The sequence below is a fragment of the Tamandua tetradactyla genome, chromosome 12, assembly GCF_023851605.1.
Source record: "Tamandua tetradactyla isolate mTamTet1 chromosome 12, mTamTet1.pri, whole genome shotgun sequence".
NCBI classification, from domain to species: domain Eukaryota; kingdom Metazoa; phylum Chordata; class Mammalia; order Pilosa; family Myrmecophagidae; genus Tamandua; species Tamandua tetradactyla.
Window position 1 is genome coordinate 91,272,878 of NC_135338.1, and position 17,965 is coordinate 91,290,842.

Sequence of the window (17,965 nt, forward strand, 5' to 3'; positions counted from 1 at the left end):
TTATGCTAAAGAAAATTGCTGCAGAACTAAAAAATCAAATCAATATCCTCCATGGGAGAACAGTTCAAAGTAATAGTGAAAACATGTTGTAAGAAGGTTGAGAATCTGCAGATTACTGGAACATTCCTAAAAGTTGCAGGAGTCATGAATTGTATAGGGACCTTAAGATAAAACAAAATCAAACTTCCCAAGATAAGGTACATTTTTATGTACATTACTTATTCCAGCTCTACTAGCAATGTGTTTATATATTCCTCTTCCTACCCATAGTAGGTGACTTCCTTGCAAGGAGGGTCCTTGTTCTTCTTTGTACCAGAGTTTAGCAGACAAGCAGGCAAACAGAAATTTTCCTTTGTTAAATAAAGAAATCAGCTAAGGAATGAGTCATTCCAATCTGCCAAACAGGTAGGATGTTTTTGCAAGCAGATTGGTTAAGATAGTAAGGCCATTTCATACATCTTTTGTAGTATATAAGGCCTGTCTACTTACTATATCCTTATATTATATATAAGGCCTGTCTACTACATCCTTCAGTCTCTCTTTAAAACAAAGACCTCCTTATATCTAACTATGTTCTGGGCACCTATAACCTAACACAACAGATGCCTGCTAAAGAGTCAAAGACTAGAAAGGGAAGGAAGATGAACGAAGAGAGATATCTCCAGCAACAAGGAAACTGGTATAAGAGTCTGTAATCTCCCTTGGATCAAGTACATAACAGTTCACCCCTCTGTAGGGGCTCACAGTAAAACTTGAGAGCAGTGGGCGGGCCGCGGTGGCTCAGCGGGCAAAGTGCTTGCCTGCTATGCCGGAGGACCTCGGTTCGATTCCCGGCCCCAGCCCATGTAACAAATACGGAGAAACAGAATACAATAAAACAAGAAAATGTTTAAAGATGTTTCCCTTTCTTCCTTCCTTCCTTCTTTCTATCCTTCCTTCCTTCTCTCTGTCTTTCCTTTAAAAAAAAAAAAAAAAAAAACTTGAGAGCAGTAGTTTAATAGGAAATAAGCTTAAAAGAGAAATAATTAAGACAATGGGTGAGTAAATCGGATGAGAAAGATCCACAGTCAAGTATTAATTCTAATTTATATAACCCCTCTAGAAATTGAGAAATTAAACCAGGGTAGTAAATGAGGTCCACAAATACAAGTGTGGGAAAATAAACTGAATGGCTGCTAAGGCTAGAGTTCTCCTGTTAAATCAAAGATTTAAACACTGTGACCAATCAGATGGTCTTAGAATCTCCATTCATGAGACTGGAAAAAAATTAACAAATGAACTGTCCAAAGCCCATATCCAGAGAAGGAAACTGAAACCCAGTGAGACAAGCTACTTGGCCAACCATAATGCACTGAGGATCAAAGATTCAGGAAAAATTAAAGCCAGCATTACACATTCTGGGAGGATCTGAACAAACAAAAGTTTCAAAGACTTGACTGGGTATGTATGGACATGTATTTGAAATTAACTTGATTTGTTTTAATTTTCAGGAACACAAATTGGCATTACTAAGTCACTTTGTGGCAGACAGGAGGTGATAAGAATGATCAGTTATAAAAAGATAATACTTCTGAAACCTGGCTTATTTACATGGTTCTGAAATGTTAAACTGATGCCAGCTCCTAGATTTTTGACTTTTTAAAAAACACAAATGTTATGAGGAAGACTCCTTCACTAAGCCACTGTAAATTGGGTCACAATGAAGAGAAGTCTAGAATATGAGATCCTGAGTAAAAAATATTTCATTTATCAAAGAAGACTTGAATTGCCAGCCAGATCCAGTCCTGAAGAGGGGCAAAGAGGGAATCAACAGAATTTTTGCCAAAATTCTGGGAACTGAGGAGAAAAATATCAAAATTTGGCCACCAAGGTCCCAAGGCAACGTAAGCAGATTTGCAAAAGTCAGAATGCAAGTCAACTGGGTAGTTTTCTTCCTTTTTTGGAAAATGTTTGCTCACAGGAACCTGAAGAAGCATAAATCAAATCTAAACAACAGTAAAGGAGAAAATAAACAACAGCCGCTTATAAAAATACAGGATCTAAAGCGGTCAAAATTCACAAAGGCTTTAGAAGGCAAAGAAAAGAGGGAAGAAAAGTGCTGAAGATTTTTCCAAAGAGGATGACTTTCATGAAAAAGTTCCAACAGAAAAGGGAAATCGGTGGCTAACAGAGATTCCCTTCTACTGTGTCAGCTTTGTTATAAACCCCCAATTCAAAACAGTGGAAAGGTAGAAATTATGATCCCAGGACAAAAATTCCATGATTATGGCTAAGATATTTTAAAATTACAAATGGGAGAAAGGCTTCTGGATACATTATAAGCAGGACTATGAGTCAGCAGAAATCTTATGTAACATAACCAAAATGTGGACATTGCTAGGTATTGCACAAAAAAAAAAAACTGAATATCAAAACAGTGTGAATGGGTTAAATTAAACTCAAGGTTTTGTCTCTCTGCTTGACTCTCTGTCAGGGATTTTTGCATTCTTTGTACTAGTTTTATTCTTGCAACTTTTCTAAAGTTGAAGAAGTTATTTAAAAAACTGTAAAATCTGTGTGTACAATCTGCAGTTTCAGCAAAATAAATAGCGCATGCTATTTTACAATTCAATATTTCATAATTTAAAATTTCAAAATTTCTACCCCTTTGTGTGAATCTCACTCCCAGTTCTGAAACTCTTGTGCCCACCCAATAGGCTCTGATATACCAGCTCAGATCATAAAGAGCTACCCCTGTGGCGCTGTGCCCTGCAACTTCACTGAGTGTTAGGCAAATGCAGGACCTCCTTTGATCAAGCTTCTTTTAGGAATCAAAACCAACTCATGAGAAGAGCACCCAGTTAAGTCCACAGGATACACCAACTGCCCAGAAAATGAGAGGAAGGTTAGCCTAGTGCCCAAGTACACAAGTAGGAGGGGAGCTACTACAGCTCCTGACAAGTTCCTCAAGTAAAGCTCCAGGGAAGCAGGAGTTCAGAGAAGACAAAACCCATCCTGCAAGGAACTAACAAACAATACTCAAGGAAAGGGCCATGAAGTTCTCTCAGGGTTGCTGACTTTGGGGAGCTCTTAGGACTATAGGAGAAGGAAATTAAGTATAGAAGCTAGTTACCAGAGTAAGTCTGATACATTACACAGCGGCTAAATAAATGCTGACTACTGCACACATGGATAAGGCCATTATATTGGAAAGTCAAAGATTTCAAGTACAGCACCATTTAGATCCCATTCAAGAGTCTAGCAAAATGCAGCCAGATGGTGGAGGAAAGAGAACATGCGTGGACTTTCTGAAGTGTGGTCAAGAACAACATTTCAGGAAAGGCCCCAATATGGCCATAAAACCAGTAAAGCAGGAAGAGTCTCCCAAGCAGGCCACGGGCATGGAACAGAACAAAAGCCTTCTAAGCTACCAAGACCTGCAATTTTACTTCTTTACTATTCCTCCAACTCTTAACAAATATTTAAAACAAATGAAACTGACTGAGTACACTCTGGGCAGGACAGTATTATGTCAAGTTTTTTAAAATTACATTAACTATCACAAAATCTTAGCATACTTTCTAATAACCCTGTTATTAGGATAACAAGCAGGGTAAGTATCACCCTATTTTGGAAATGAGGGAATGATTTTCGAAAACTCAACTTTAGGCCAAACACTTATTAAAGATTATTACTATTTTAGGACAGAAAATATGTGTAACGGGGCTTTTAATAGGGGTCATGGACAACTGTTTTAACACAAGAACCCCTTGAATGGTATAGTTTGAATATCTGCATTTTTCTAAGAGAGCTTCTAGAATTCAGATTGTCAAAGATCCATATACCCCAAAAGAAATTTTTCTTTTAAGTATTTCTCAAAAAACAATCTCCATGTTTTTACTAAATTAGTATTTTAAAAATAACTTCAAGAAAATAATGAACATATATATAATCTATGTTATAAAGTAATTCCACTTAATTAAGCCCAAGAATTAAAATTCTCTGGCTTATGAACTACAGCATTAAAATCATACAGAAACCACAATGTAAAATTTCATGCCAACACAAAAAACAAATGAAAATAAAAACAGCAAATCTAAAATTGTTCTTTGCTTAACTAGAAGAGAAGTATTGGAACACATATCCATATATTTGGTATTTGTGCACATTTTTATTTTTAAGAAAATTAATTGGACTATTTGGGCTAATCAGATAGAAGAAGGGGGATTTGTCCCAAGAAAGAGCCCACACACATGTGTTGAACTGGGAATCTTGGATTAAAATGCTGCTGCTGCAACACTAACACAGTCCAATAACAAAGGCTAATGAGAAAAACAGAAGCTGATTCTGGGAGCTGGGATAGAACAAAGACACAATGAAGGCAGTCTCAGAAATGCTGACATGTTCCTACACAACTTCACTGTAGGAAAAAAAACCCTGAAAATTACTGATTTCCCCCATGAAAGACTTACTGTTTTTTCAGCTGCCTCTGGCCTCTTCTTTTTGGGCTCCCACTCTCAGACCCGCTACTTGCCTTCAGTGAGTAGAGGGGAAAAATGATTACAGACTTTAATTCACAGTTCTTAGGGACAACACTATCTCTTGGATCAACAATCTACTCACGTTATCTATTCAAAATGAGCTTTTAGACAACAGAAATCTAAGTACATTGTTTAGTGAAACTCATTTCTCTTTTGCTTTAAAAATTAATGTGTCAGTTACTACTGAGCTATCTCTATACCCAGGAAATATTTTATATCACTTTGACTTATAAAACAATACTGTCCAGTAAAACTTTCTGCAAGGATGGAAATGTTCTATAACTGTACTAACCACCAGTCACATGTGACTCTTAAGTACCTGATATGTGGCTAGGGTCATAGGGGAATGGAATTTTTCATTTTAATTCAATTTTATTTAATATAAATTTTAAAAGCCACAAGCAGCTTATAGCAACCACACCATATAAGGCCTATCAAGAATACCATTAGAAAATGCCGTCACATTTAGCTAGTGTGCCATTAAAGGCAATGACTACTGATGTATTTCATTTTAGATTCATTAAAGACCATGTTCAATCATGAAGCAACAGGGCTCTGCTAAATGGCACCACGCCAAAGGCAGTCTACAATCACAGACATCGAACAGCTCTTTTTCCCAAAAATTAAGCGAAATGAAAAACTTCGCCTGTTGCACTCAAGTCTCATACCCTACAGAGAATGTGTCAATTTATATACAAAAGAGGAAAAGATTTATACAACTATGTGATGGGTTATAATAAATATCGTTCAGCAACCTTGTCCTAGACAGGGCGGAAAAAGAAAACTAAAAAAAGCCAGCTCAGAGGCCACTCACAATAAAACATCACAAATATAATGAAGACGTTAGAGTGAATTCGATTTTTAAAGTACAATTAACAAAAACCCACCCTCAATTAACCCTTGGCTATCAATATTTAACTTTCCTCAGAAGGGTATTATATAACTAAAAAAAGCAAAGTTCTCCTAAGAATGTAGAAAGGGGACATTACACTGAGAGACAAGAGTGTCTCTTTAGAATTTAGTCTATACATCTAATGTAGAGGCAAGAATCTACAAATATCACACCAAACTAAAAATGGTGAAAGAAGTCTGATTCCAATGACACAAGACACAGCACATAATATCATAGAATCAACTTTAAATATCACATCTATTCAATTTCTCACAATTAGGTGAGAGTAGTTACATATGAAATACGTTTTATTTAAATGTAACAATATCTCACACTAAAAATGAACCAGGGAACCAAATACAAGGAAATTAGATAAAAGAGAAAGGCATTACTTAGGTTAAGGACACTCTCCTTTCCTTCTCAGGATTAAATTTGAAGCTATTTTCATCATTATATATTTTTTATCAAGCAAGTTTTTCTTTTAACAAAATATAGGAGACTTAGGACTCAAGGCTTAAAGTAAACTTACTATAATCAATCTGATTTTGGGAAATGTGACAAGCGTTTTTTATTAAAAAAAATTCAAGTTCAGTTCTGTATAAAACTCACATGCTCTATGAAAATATTTACTATCATATGATCTCTCTGGTAAGTTTCTATTTTTAGTTAAAATAGTAGATATGTGGGTCAATAAACTCCTGTGCCTGAAGCTCAGTCTTGTTAATGGTAATACACACCAGTAGTTGAAAGGATGAGGTAAGATAGGGAGTATAAAGGTAGCCCCTGAAAACTTTTTTCTTACCTCTTCCTTAATATTAAACCGTGATGGTTCTTGTCTGCTTCGGTTTGACCGCCTAACCCCATAAACATCAGGATATTCTTCCCACATCTGTAAAATTAATAGACCATGCATGAATCATTTTTCTTGACCCAATTTGCTATTCTGATTATAAGCATACTTATTTCAATTTAAGAGAATTGAAGTAAATATTTGTCAAAAGGGTGGTTTTGTTAGTTTTTAACAAGGAATATTATTTTAGAACATCAATTAAAGTATACAGTGCTTCTTCATTACTAAATGGTTACTCTATGGTATATTCCTTACCCATCACTAAAATATAAAACTTACACTTGAATAATATGGCAAGATAAGACAGCAATTACTTCCTTTAAACACAAAGAAGTTACTGATAAGTTTTAAATTTCCTAATGCTTTGAGTTCCAACTTTGCACAATGACCTACCTGAGACAAAAACAAGACGCATGGTCCCACCCAGTCTACCTAAATGAACCAGGACATTCATATTTTTAAGTTCCAGGTCATATAACAACCCAGATAAATGAAGATCAGGTAATTCTAACAGTTCTCAGAATGAGAACCACTGTCACCCTTTCCCTAATATGTCTAATTTTATTCTCTAACATTTACTAGTCATTTGCCTTCAAGACCTGATTTTAATAATAATCTTTACCAGTGGTTTAAAAAGTAAAGTTGAAAAGAGGGATCAGTGAGGAAGAAAAGTTTTTTCCACAATATATTAACACCATCTTATAAAAAGACTCAAATCACCAAACCCATTGAAAAAAATTTTTAACCCCCCATTCTGCCTTTCTGAACCTCTAATGACTAGATCTTCATTCTCCTCCCCAGAGATAACAACTCCTGAGTGGATGTGGGGTCTTTAAAAGTCACTCACAGCCAAATGAATTTGAACGAATTGTGAGACATTCAAATGAAGATGTTAAACAGAAGTTACACATGCAGAAGAGATGCTTGAAAGTCAAGATTAGAAATAAAGGTTTGTGGTCAAAACACAAGTGATAGCTAATATCATGAAAATATTTAGAAATGTGAAACACAAAATGTACACAAAAGAGAGGAAGCTAACAGCTAAGAATTACAGAATGCTCACATTATGGGAAGTGAATCCCAAAAGACAAAACTGATGAAAGAAGATCAGGAAAAAACACAAGGTCACTAAACCAAGGGAAGGCATTATCAACAGTGCCTTTAAAAAAATATGCTGGAGCGGGATGAAAAAAAAACAAGACCTCAAAAGAAATGAAGCAGGATGGGACAGGAACAGGTATTTCAGAACTAGAATCCAATGTAATCATGGAATCCTATGTGCTCAGTTTACAAAAGTATAAACTGTGTAACAGCCTCTGAATCAGAGTTGGAAGGAACAGAAGGCCAAAACCAGGAGTTAGGAATAAGCAGGTGGTAAGAAATACAAGGAAGGAGGCAATAAATGTAAAATACTGAAAAAATCTCGCAGAAAAAGGAAGGAGAGAAAAAGAGCTTTATTCTAACATCTACCCTCCACCCCTTTTAGGCCTCAACTAGAGCTATGAATTTATTTATATAATTCAACACTGGTTTATTAACCGTGGTGGCTAAATCATTTAAATTTCACTACATCAATTAATTTTACCATCTTTAAAATACTAGCCAGACAACGTGGGATAGAATCCTAGAATGAGCTGAGACTCAGAATGAAGGGATTGAAAAATACTCTAGAATGAGCTGAGACCCAGTATCAAGGGACTGAGAAAGCCTTCTTGACCAAAATGGGGGAAGAACGAAATGAGACAAAGTGTCAATAGCTGAGAGATTCCAAACAGAGTTGATATCCTGGAGGTTATTCTTACACATAAAGTAGATATCATCTTGTTATTCAAGATGTAATGGAGAGGCTGGAGGGAACTGCCTGAAAATATAGAGCTGTGTTCCAGTAGCCATGGTTCTTGATGATGGTTGAATAATGATATAGCTTTCACAATGTGACTGTGATTGTGAAAATCTTGTGTCTGATGCTCCTTTTATCTACCTTGTCAACAAACAAGTAGAACATGCGGAATAAAAATAAATAATAAGGGGAACAAATGTTAAAATAAATTTAGTTTGAAATGCTAGTGATCAATGAAAGCAAGGGGTAAGGGGTACGGTAGGCATAATCTTTTTTTTTCTGTTTTCGTTTTATTTCTTTTTCTATTGTCTTTTTCTTTCTTCTTCTGAATTGATGCAAATGTTCTAAGAAATGATGAATATGCAACTAAGTGATGATATTGTGAATTACTGATTATATATGTTAACATTCTATTTCGTTTGTTAATTTTTTTTTAATTAATAAATAAATTTTTAAAAAAAATACTAGCCAGAAGTCCAGCTCAACTATTGGGATTTTAGTTCAGCTGATATAATGTAACACTTTTATCCTGAAGTTATCTTATGTTCATACTTGTACTTTTGAGAGCTAAGGATATATCATTCAACTCTTCTATCAAAAAAAGCTACCATGTGAATAGAGCATGTGTATGGAAAAACAAGAAATCCATTAGTTCTCATTTTAGAAAACGATCATTAAAGGCGTTGTCCAATTACTCCAACTGGCTAGTCTTCCACATCAATAGGTCCACAGAACGCAGCTTACTAACTTTTTGGAATTGATCACCTTAACCTTAAAAGTGCATTTTAATATTTCATCTGGAGTTGTACTTTTATCTTGAAATTTAATCTTATTAATTTTCTCTTCTTTCTTAAGTTTCCCATTACTTCCTTAAGTTAAATATTTAGGGGCTCACAGTTACATTTATGAATCCCAGACAGTCAACTAGGATTTCGGTAAAATTTCAAAAACCTGACAGTCCAGTAACAAGTAATTTAGATAAGAATACCAATATAGCAATCTAACAGCTTCTTAACCCACCTATTTTTAGGCACTGATTCAATAGGAAATGATAATGGTGAGGATGTATTCTCTTTTCCAACTTACAACATCCCAGATACAGATTTGGCACAGCTAATTTCACAATAACTGAAACCAATGCTCTCTTTATGTTCTACTGGCTGGTCTACCAAAGCCATGCTTTAACATCATAACCAACTTACAAAAATATTTCTAAAAATACTACCCAACAAGTTTTTGTTTTCTGTGGTTTCCTTTCAGCAAAGAGCTCTCCATTATAAAGAAGACAGTTATATCCCACCTTGAAAAATGTTCACACTTGAGAATAATTATTCCTAATAAATCACTTAAAAATGTACTGCCACTGGAGACCTGGGTTCGATTCCCGGTGCCTGCCCATGCAAAAAAAAAAAGGAATCGACATCTTCTTTTAAAAAAAACCATTATCTAAACATAGAGGAGAGACAGGCTTAAACATAAGGCTCTGAAGATGGCTGAGCAAAGCTTTATGTAAAACACTTGGGTAAGTTTCTGAATTTAATCACACTGAGGACAAGATCCCTAAGTGGAACTTCTATATGTAGATTCTTTTGGGGGGGGGGGGGGACACCATCTGAATTGTCTCTTGTGACAAGTTCTCCAAGACCTGAACAGGTAACAAGGAGCACCACCTGAGTGTCTAAAAGTCATTTTTCTAGTGATGCATTAATTAGCAAAGATTATCTTCATTTTCCTGTTCCTACCACCACCATTGCCATCATCACTCCGCACTATCTCCTGAGGGTCAATTATCATGAAGCAATGACAGGTTTGTTGAAGCTAATTTACAGTCATTAGTGCTGTTATAAAAACCTGTATAAGCAGAATGTAGGTTTGTATCTCAGAATAATACGACTTAATGATTTAGCATACACCTTCAAATTTCATTGACACTTTTTTAAATTTTTAAAAGCAGTCTTCTTTTAATATTTTCAGTGATTCAAATTATTAAACTCTCAAAATAAAATTTTGAAAGATCAGCAGCATTCTCATGATTTACTAGACCAAGTAATTAATTTTACCCAAAAGAATAGATTTAGAAATCTGGGCAATAAGAAAATGCTATTCAAATTTAATTTCTGCCTTTTTGCAATCTTTGCTGGGAGACTATTTTATATTAAGCAAAGAATACTGATATCATCTAGGTACAGATAATGTTTTTCTGTGAGAGCTATTCCCCTTCCATTATTCACATTACAAAAACTGTCTTTATTCTTGGATTATGATTATTACTAAGTTTCACAATTGCACTGAAGTCTACAAGTCAATCAAAAGTATTATTTGATCACATGAAAATATCAATGACTGACATTTTCAGCGTACAGAAATGATTTTAACCACCTCTTTTAAAAATTAAAGACTAATTTCTTTTGCCCTACAATTTGGTGGTTCATATAACTAAGTATTTTCCTTACAGCCCTCTGTTATTAGAGAGATTAATGATCAGAAAGCACTCCCCCATTTATATGCAGATATTGTATTATTAGACAAAGTGGTTGGAGTTTTCATTATTGAGATACCTTAGTGAGTCTTCTACGGAAAATATAGTCTGCTAGCTAGGGCTAGCACAGAGTACATTTGTACTGTATAAAGGCAATACCTTCTTCACATCAGCTATCCGTTCCTTCTTAGAGGCTGGCTTCTCTTTGGCTTCTGGAAGGACTGGCTGGGATTTGGAACCTGCTGATTCACTCTCAGATTCTGATGGACTCTCAGAAGATTCAGAACTGCTATTCGACTCGCTGCCATGTCCACTTCCTGGATCACTGCCCTGCTCGCTTTCCGACTGGCTGCCTGATTCTGAACCAGATGCCTCTTCAGATGCTGAATGACTTAGTTTGAAAAAAAAAAAAGTTTTAAAATATTTAAGAATCTGACAAATGAATGTCAAAAAAACACCTGGGGCTAAAATGTTAGGATAATAATTTTGGTAATATATAACCAGACTTTTCAAATTCACTTTTGTCTTCTTACACTGCAAATGCCATTACAATCGTTCTCAGCATTGCTAACCATTTCCTTATTGCCTACATGATGCCATATACCAGCTATTTCGTATCAATCAGTCGTTTCACAAAAATTCTGAGAGGGAATGTTATTGTCCCCTCCATTTAGAGGAGGAAACAAACTCATTAAAGTAACTTCCCCAAAGTGACTGAAGTAGGATTTGAAACCAGACCCATCTGAATCCACAAAGTCTTAACTGTTATCATCCATCTGTCCCCCCCACAAGACAAAAACAAAACAAGGAAAAACAAACCCAGGCACAGTTGACAAAGGCAATTATCCAATCAGTGCTTCTCAACATACGTGTAAACTAGATTTATCTGGAGAGCTCTTAAAATATATATATATTATATAGGTGTATATATGTATACATACATATATATATATATATAAATCCCAATCCAGAGGTCCTGGAATCTCCTGCAGTGAGCCCCAGACAGGGTATATTTAACATTAAAAAATAAACAAAAGTGGGAGTGGGAGGTGGGGGATGAGGAGTAATGCTTAATGGCACATAATTTCTGTTTGGAAATGGATAGTGGTAATGGCGGCATAAAATCATGAATGTAATTAATGCCACTGAATTGTAGTATCTACCTGAAGGTGGTTAAAATGTTACGTCATATATGTGTTATCATAATAACATATTTAACTCAGAAAATACATCTTTTCCCTGTACTCAGATTCTAATGTGAATCAGTTACTTGTTTCAAATCATTCAATAAAGATTATTGTTGACCTCCACACATTCCCAGCCCCTTCCTCATTCCAAACACCATCAGGGCAGAGTAACCGAGGCAGGTAGATGACATCGGAACCCCAAAACAGAAACAATGAAAGGTTGGGAGAAGACACTGTCAACCCCAGAGGCATGCCCCTCCTATTTCAAACTGGTCTAGCTGGAGGGACTTGCTGGAAAGAGGGAAGATAATTTAAAACAAAATGACCTAAAGTTTACAGACTTTACAGCAGGAGGTGGAGCGCTCACTCAACTCTTCTGATTGAAAACTATTTTGGGGGGCAGAAGAGAGGAAGGGAGACAAGGAGCAACCCAGACTCTAAAGAAGCATTAACTCAAAGGAAAAGCCTTAGGGTTCACCAACCAGGAGATAATAAGACTCATGGCATAAAGCCTGAAAGGTTCAACCAGGGAGGCTTCCTATTTAACATCACGCTATCTACGACTCTAGAAATGGGATCATACCACTTGGCAAATTTATCTCTATGCTGAAGAGGGCAGTAAAATGGAAATTGTGAGCGCCCCCAAAAACCCCTTGTGATCCACAGTAAACACATTATATAATATAAAGGACTTTCAGGTGCAATGAGAAAGCCGGGGGGAAAAAATGGAAAGGGGGTGGCTTCTCTACTTGGGAAAGGAAGGAAAAACTATGGATAAATTGCCTGATCATCTAATAGGTACCTGACATTATACTAAGTACTTTATATGTATTATTTTGTTTATTCCCCAGAGCTAGCCAATTAGGCATTATTAACCCATCTGAGTGCTAATACACCGAGCTGTTTTAAGCAACTAGGCCAGTGACAAAACTAGAAAGCAGGTAAGAGTGGGGGGAAATGAAGCACAGCGATTCCAACTCGAGTCTGGCTCCAAAGCCCAGGCCTATTTTACTATAGGGGTCCAAAACTTTATACTCAGAACATACATTTTATCCATTATACAATGTCTGAAAACAGTCTAGCATCACCTTAACAAATGACTCGGCACTTTAAAGGCTTATTATAATTACTAATTCCTTAGCCCTTTGCAAAATAAAAGCTTACTTGGGAAACCTGCAGTCACTTATTCTATGTCTGCGACTGGCAAATAAGAGAAAACAAAGAGGAAGGCTGGAAGGTATAAGCATAGGCTCTGGCATCCATGACTTAGGAAGTTCCGGTCCTGTATCACTTCAGGCAAAATCTCGAACATCTTTTTAGCCTATGCCATCCTTTGTGACCTCTACGCCACAGGGTCATGAGAGCATCAAAATGACAGCACTGCATAAATGCCAAAGCCTACACAAACATTGGAAATGCTACAATTTTACATCTAAGCTCGGGTCTTCCAACTGACACAAAATTCTGTGACCAACATTTGTTAGAGTGAGTCAGTACCACACAATCTATGGCACTTCGTTGGAATGTATTAGTTTTGCCTCTTCCACTTGCTCAGATACAGAAAGGTACAGACAGGGACAGCCCCAAAACTTCCGTTTAAGGAAAAAACTTCAAAAGGGAATACATTGAGTTCTTGCCTGCCATGCCGGTGACCCAGGTTCGATTCCCAGTGCCCGCCCATGCAAAAAAAAATTTTTAATTTAAAAAAGGGCGTACCAACACAACAAGCAAACTCACCACCCTCCCCTGTCTACGTGGGACATGACTCCCAGGGATGTGGACCTTCCTGGCAACGTGGGACAGAAATTCCAGAATAAACTGAGACTCAGCATCAAGGGATTGAGAAAAACCCTAGAATGAGCTGAGACTCAGCATCAAGGGATTGAGAAAACCTTCTCGACCAAAAGGGGGAAGAGTGAAATGAGAAACAGTGTCAATGGCTGAGAGATTCCAAACAGAGTCAAGGTTACCCTGGAGGTTACTCTGACGCATTAAGTAGGTATCACCTTGTTATTCAAAATGTAGTGGGGAGAGGCTGGAGGGAACTGAATGGAAATGTAAAGCTGTGTTCCAGTAGCCATGTTTCTTGAGGATGATTGAATAATGATATAGCTTTCACAATGTGACTGTGTGATTGTGAAAACCTTGTGTCTGATGCTCCTTTTATCTACCATGTCAACAGACAAGTACAACATATGGAATAAAAATAAGTAATAGGGGGAATAAATGTTAAAATAAATTTAGTTTGAAATGCTAGTGATAAAGGAAAGCGAGGGGTAAGGGGTATAATATGTATAATCTTTTTTTTTCTGTTATCGTTTTATTTTTTTCTGTTGTCTTTTTATTTCTTTTTCTGAATTGATTCAAATGTTCTAAGAAATGATGAATATGCAACTATGTGATGATATTGAGAATTACTGAATATCTATGTAGAATGGAATTATGTTAATGTTTTTGTTTATTTGTTCTTAATTTTTTTTCAAATTAATAAATAAATTTTAAAAAAGGGAATACATTAGGAAAGGCAATAGGAGACAAACTGGGAAGCTGTATTTACAAAGCAAGAGAGCAGCTTGCTTAGAGAGGCTTAAAAAATTACGGAGCTAATGCTGTCCCACACCTCTCAGTCCTGTCATTGTTAACATCCAATCTCAGAATGTCACATGAAACCTGGCCTCTGTCCATTTCTCTAGACTCATCACTTTACCTTTCCTTCCCCGCATACCAATTACTCCAGCCATACTGAATCTACTTGTAGACCAGATAAGCCCTAGTAATGCTCACCTCCAACCCCTGCGCACCCAAAGCTTAAATGTCAACCTAGATACTTCTCAATATCTTGATGCCTTAGCGAGACGAATCACCTTCTCCAGCAGAGTAACATTTACACTCTTCTATCCTCTATAAGCTCAAAACTTAAAGGACCGCAGCCTCATTTCAGAGTCTCAGCATCAACCCCCATGTTCTGCTGGCTCTCATGGCTTTTGGTGACGTTCAACCTGTTCAATAAGACTGACTCCAAAGTCCCAACTGTTAACAGCTACTTTACCTTGCCTCTCATTTGTTCCATCTCAAATTAATACTCTGGTCACTTGTCACCTCCTCAATAGACTTGAGAGCCAAGCCTGTGTCTCTTCTGTGATGGTCCATGTGCCTGGTGTACTAACACCAGAGAAGGGAATGGACAGGGAAATTTACTGACTGTTCTAGAACATGCATACCTTTTGAAACGACTGGTTTAGTTTTTCATTATAATGCCTACTTCAGACAAAAATTTAAGGATGGAATATTTTGGCAATCACCACCAGATAAAGCTGTCACAGGACCACAACAATATGGTCCACATATACCCATGATACATGAAAACATTCTAATAAAAAATAAGACCGAAAATTTTCAACTACCAACTTACAAAACCAGGAAGCCACAAAGAGCAGGATTAGCCTGCTGCAGAGAACCAGAACAGGCCATTTAGACAGAAATCCTTTTAGTGTTCTGTGTTGCAAAGTAATCATTACAGAAACGACACAAATGTCTCATTTATGTTCCATGACAGATTATGTGTATATGTATAAATACCTCATTCCCTTTTAACTGTCTCACAGTATGAATCCACTACATTTTATTGAGCCTTCCTCTATTAAGACTTTAGTTTTTTTTTTCCAATTGTTCACTATAACCAATTAACTAAATTGGTTATATTATAAATATATAAATACCCTTGATGCATTCCCATATTTCTGCATTTCTGAATAGAGAATTTAAGTTATTTTCAATTTGTTCCCTGCAACAAAATAAATATCCTTGTACATGCCTTCTTATGCAGCTAGGTAGTTCTGTTTGCGTAGGAGAGTAATCTCTCGAAATCTAAGACTGCACATGGTAATACCTTTTATGTAAGAAACAATTTCTATCTGCACATTTCTATGTGTGACTGAAATCTTTTTAATGTTTAACCCAAGGCATGGGATGAATGTTCCACCAAACCTACACAAGAGAAGTTAAAGATGTGATTGAGTCTAAAATAAAATGATGCTAAAACAAATGAAAAGTTGCTTTTTAAATTTTTTTCATTATTTTTAGAACTAGCAAATCAGATTTAATAGACTAATAAAAACATTCTGGAGAGAAATGATTTTTAAAAAAAAACCAACACTTTAATATAGGCATATTCATTTAATTGCATTCCTTTCCTAGGAGGACATGTTCCTGAACGTTAAAACGGAAATGCAATAAATGCTAAAAATCAATGTTAAACTAAAAATACCTCCACTTTTAGAGCAGTGGCACAGTCTATTTCCTCAAGGGTCAAGATATTTTCTGAGATTATGCAGATTATCTACTAATACCTACCTACAATACTACATACTACTAGCATTAAATTATAGCTTGAAATGCTGATTTAGAATGAAACAGGAGTGGAAAGCAAAGCTTCTGATAGAAAGGATAAAACTGAGTTACTCATGCAGGTGAGGAGTCCTTTAAAAGCTCTCACTTAAATATTAACGTACTAAAATTGCCTGATTTCCCATCACAATAATAGTGGTAAGACAATTAAAGGCAGCATTTTCAAGAATGAATCCTCAAGAAAAAAAAGTCTTTAATAAACATCTACTGCAGACAAACTTACAGTTTTTTATTTAACAAATAATAGGTACAAAAGAAACCTAATGCAAAAATAAAGGAAAGGGACTCAATCAAATCAAAACTAAGATATTACATTCCAATAAAAAATAAATGCTTATGACAAAAAAAGTTTTCCTTGTAAATAATTTTTACTTGTAGATGAGAAGGAATTATCATTTCAAACTCCTTTCTGAAGTGGTAAAAATAAAGTGACTAAGTATTTCTCTCAAACGGACTTTGAAAGCAAGCATCAAGTTACTGGTTATTGTTCTATTTTTAATTCTGTAAACGCTATTTCCAAAATGATCACAAGAGGGCAGCACAGCAACATCGCATTTAACAGAACAAGCTTGTGGGTTCTGCCCAATAACTGCCATTTCAGCATTTGGGTAGTGTTTATTACTTAGAAAATGGCTGAAATCCTTGACAGAACTTCGTATTTTTGTTGGTAAAAGCAAACCATCTATGCTGGAATTCCCCAAAATTTATGTGCTAAGTATCTATCAATGATAGAATAGCTAATGTTTATGGCACCCTTTTGTGTCAGACAAGTGCAAAAATTCTCATTCAACTCTCATAACAACCCTATAAAGAAGAAAAAATACCTTTATTTTACATGAGGGTTAGCCCAAATGGGTGCATGTGATGTCACTCATCCCCACACATTCTGAATTACAGAATCCACACTCTTAACTTCTATGTCATATGGCTGCCCTTGTCCTACAAAAATTCTTCTGTTAAACAGATTATTAAATCAACCAAGGCTGATGACTAACAATTCGTTCTGTCAGTCACCTTTGTCTAAAGAGGATGGAAAGACAAATAAAATGAAGTCACATCCCACAGGGTTCCAAATTTCTTATGGGATATATTTCCTTAAATAAATAGAACAAGTATCTTTAAATTCTCCTCAACCTATGGTTCAAAGAATAGACTATCTCATAATACAAATAAACGTTAAAAGACAAGTAACTTATGAAAAGACATCAATTTCACTGGTAATTTTGGAAATGTATATTATAACAGTTCATTTTACACTCATCTACCTTGCAGAAAGTGTGATAATATTAAATTTTGGTGAAAAAATATGGAATATAGTACTCATACAATCATTGAAAATATAAATAGGCTGAAACTTTGGGGAGAACTTGGCATAATCCAGCAAATCTCAAAATGTACATATGAATCCAGTAATTAAATCTGTGGGTATACACACCAGACAAATTGTCAAATTTGTACAAGAGGCGGCAAGTATAAAAATACCCAGAGGGGTGCAAGGATAGTTCAGTGGTAGAATGCTCGCCTGCCATACAGGAGACAGGGGTTCAACAAAACAACAAACAAAAAAATTCAACAAATGATGCTGCAATAACGGGATATTCGAGGAAAAAGAATGAAATGTGACCTCCCTCATACAGCATACAAACAAAGTGCCCAGAGCTTTGTTCATAAGACCAAAAACAGGAAGTAATCTAAATACCCACCTATTAAAAAACACAAAAATGTGAACTATTCATACTATGCAAATAACTGGGCAGTTAAGACTAGGAATATATTATATACATATTTTT

General features: G+C 35.9%; 1 protein-coding gene across 9 annotated transcripts in view; it reads right to left on the reverse strand.

Annotated features, from left to right (window-relative positions):
• Positions 1-17,965, reverse strand: part of CHD2 (chromodomain helicase DNA binding protein 2) — a 179,146-nt gene that overhangs the window by 133,429 nt on the left and 27,752 nt on the right. For all 9 annotated transcript variants that reach the window (XM_077124105.1, XM_077124107.1, XM_077124108.1 and 6 more), the window contains 3 exons: positions 10,741-10,972; positions 6,215-6,301; positions 4,452-4,513 (listed from right to left, as the gene is read on the reverse strand). In XM_077124105.1, the coding sequence (XP_076980220.1) occupies positions 4,452-4,513; positions 6,215-6,301; positions 10,741-10,972 (381 nt within the window). The remainder of the gene's footprint in view (positions 1-4,451; positions 4,514-6,214; positions 6,302-10,740; positions 10,973-17,965) is intronic.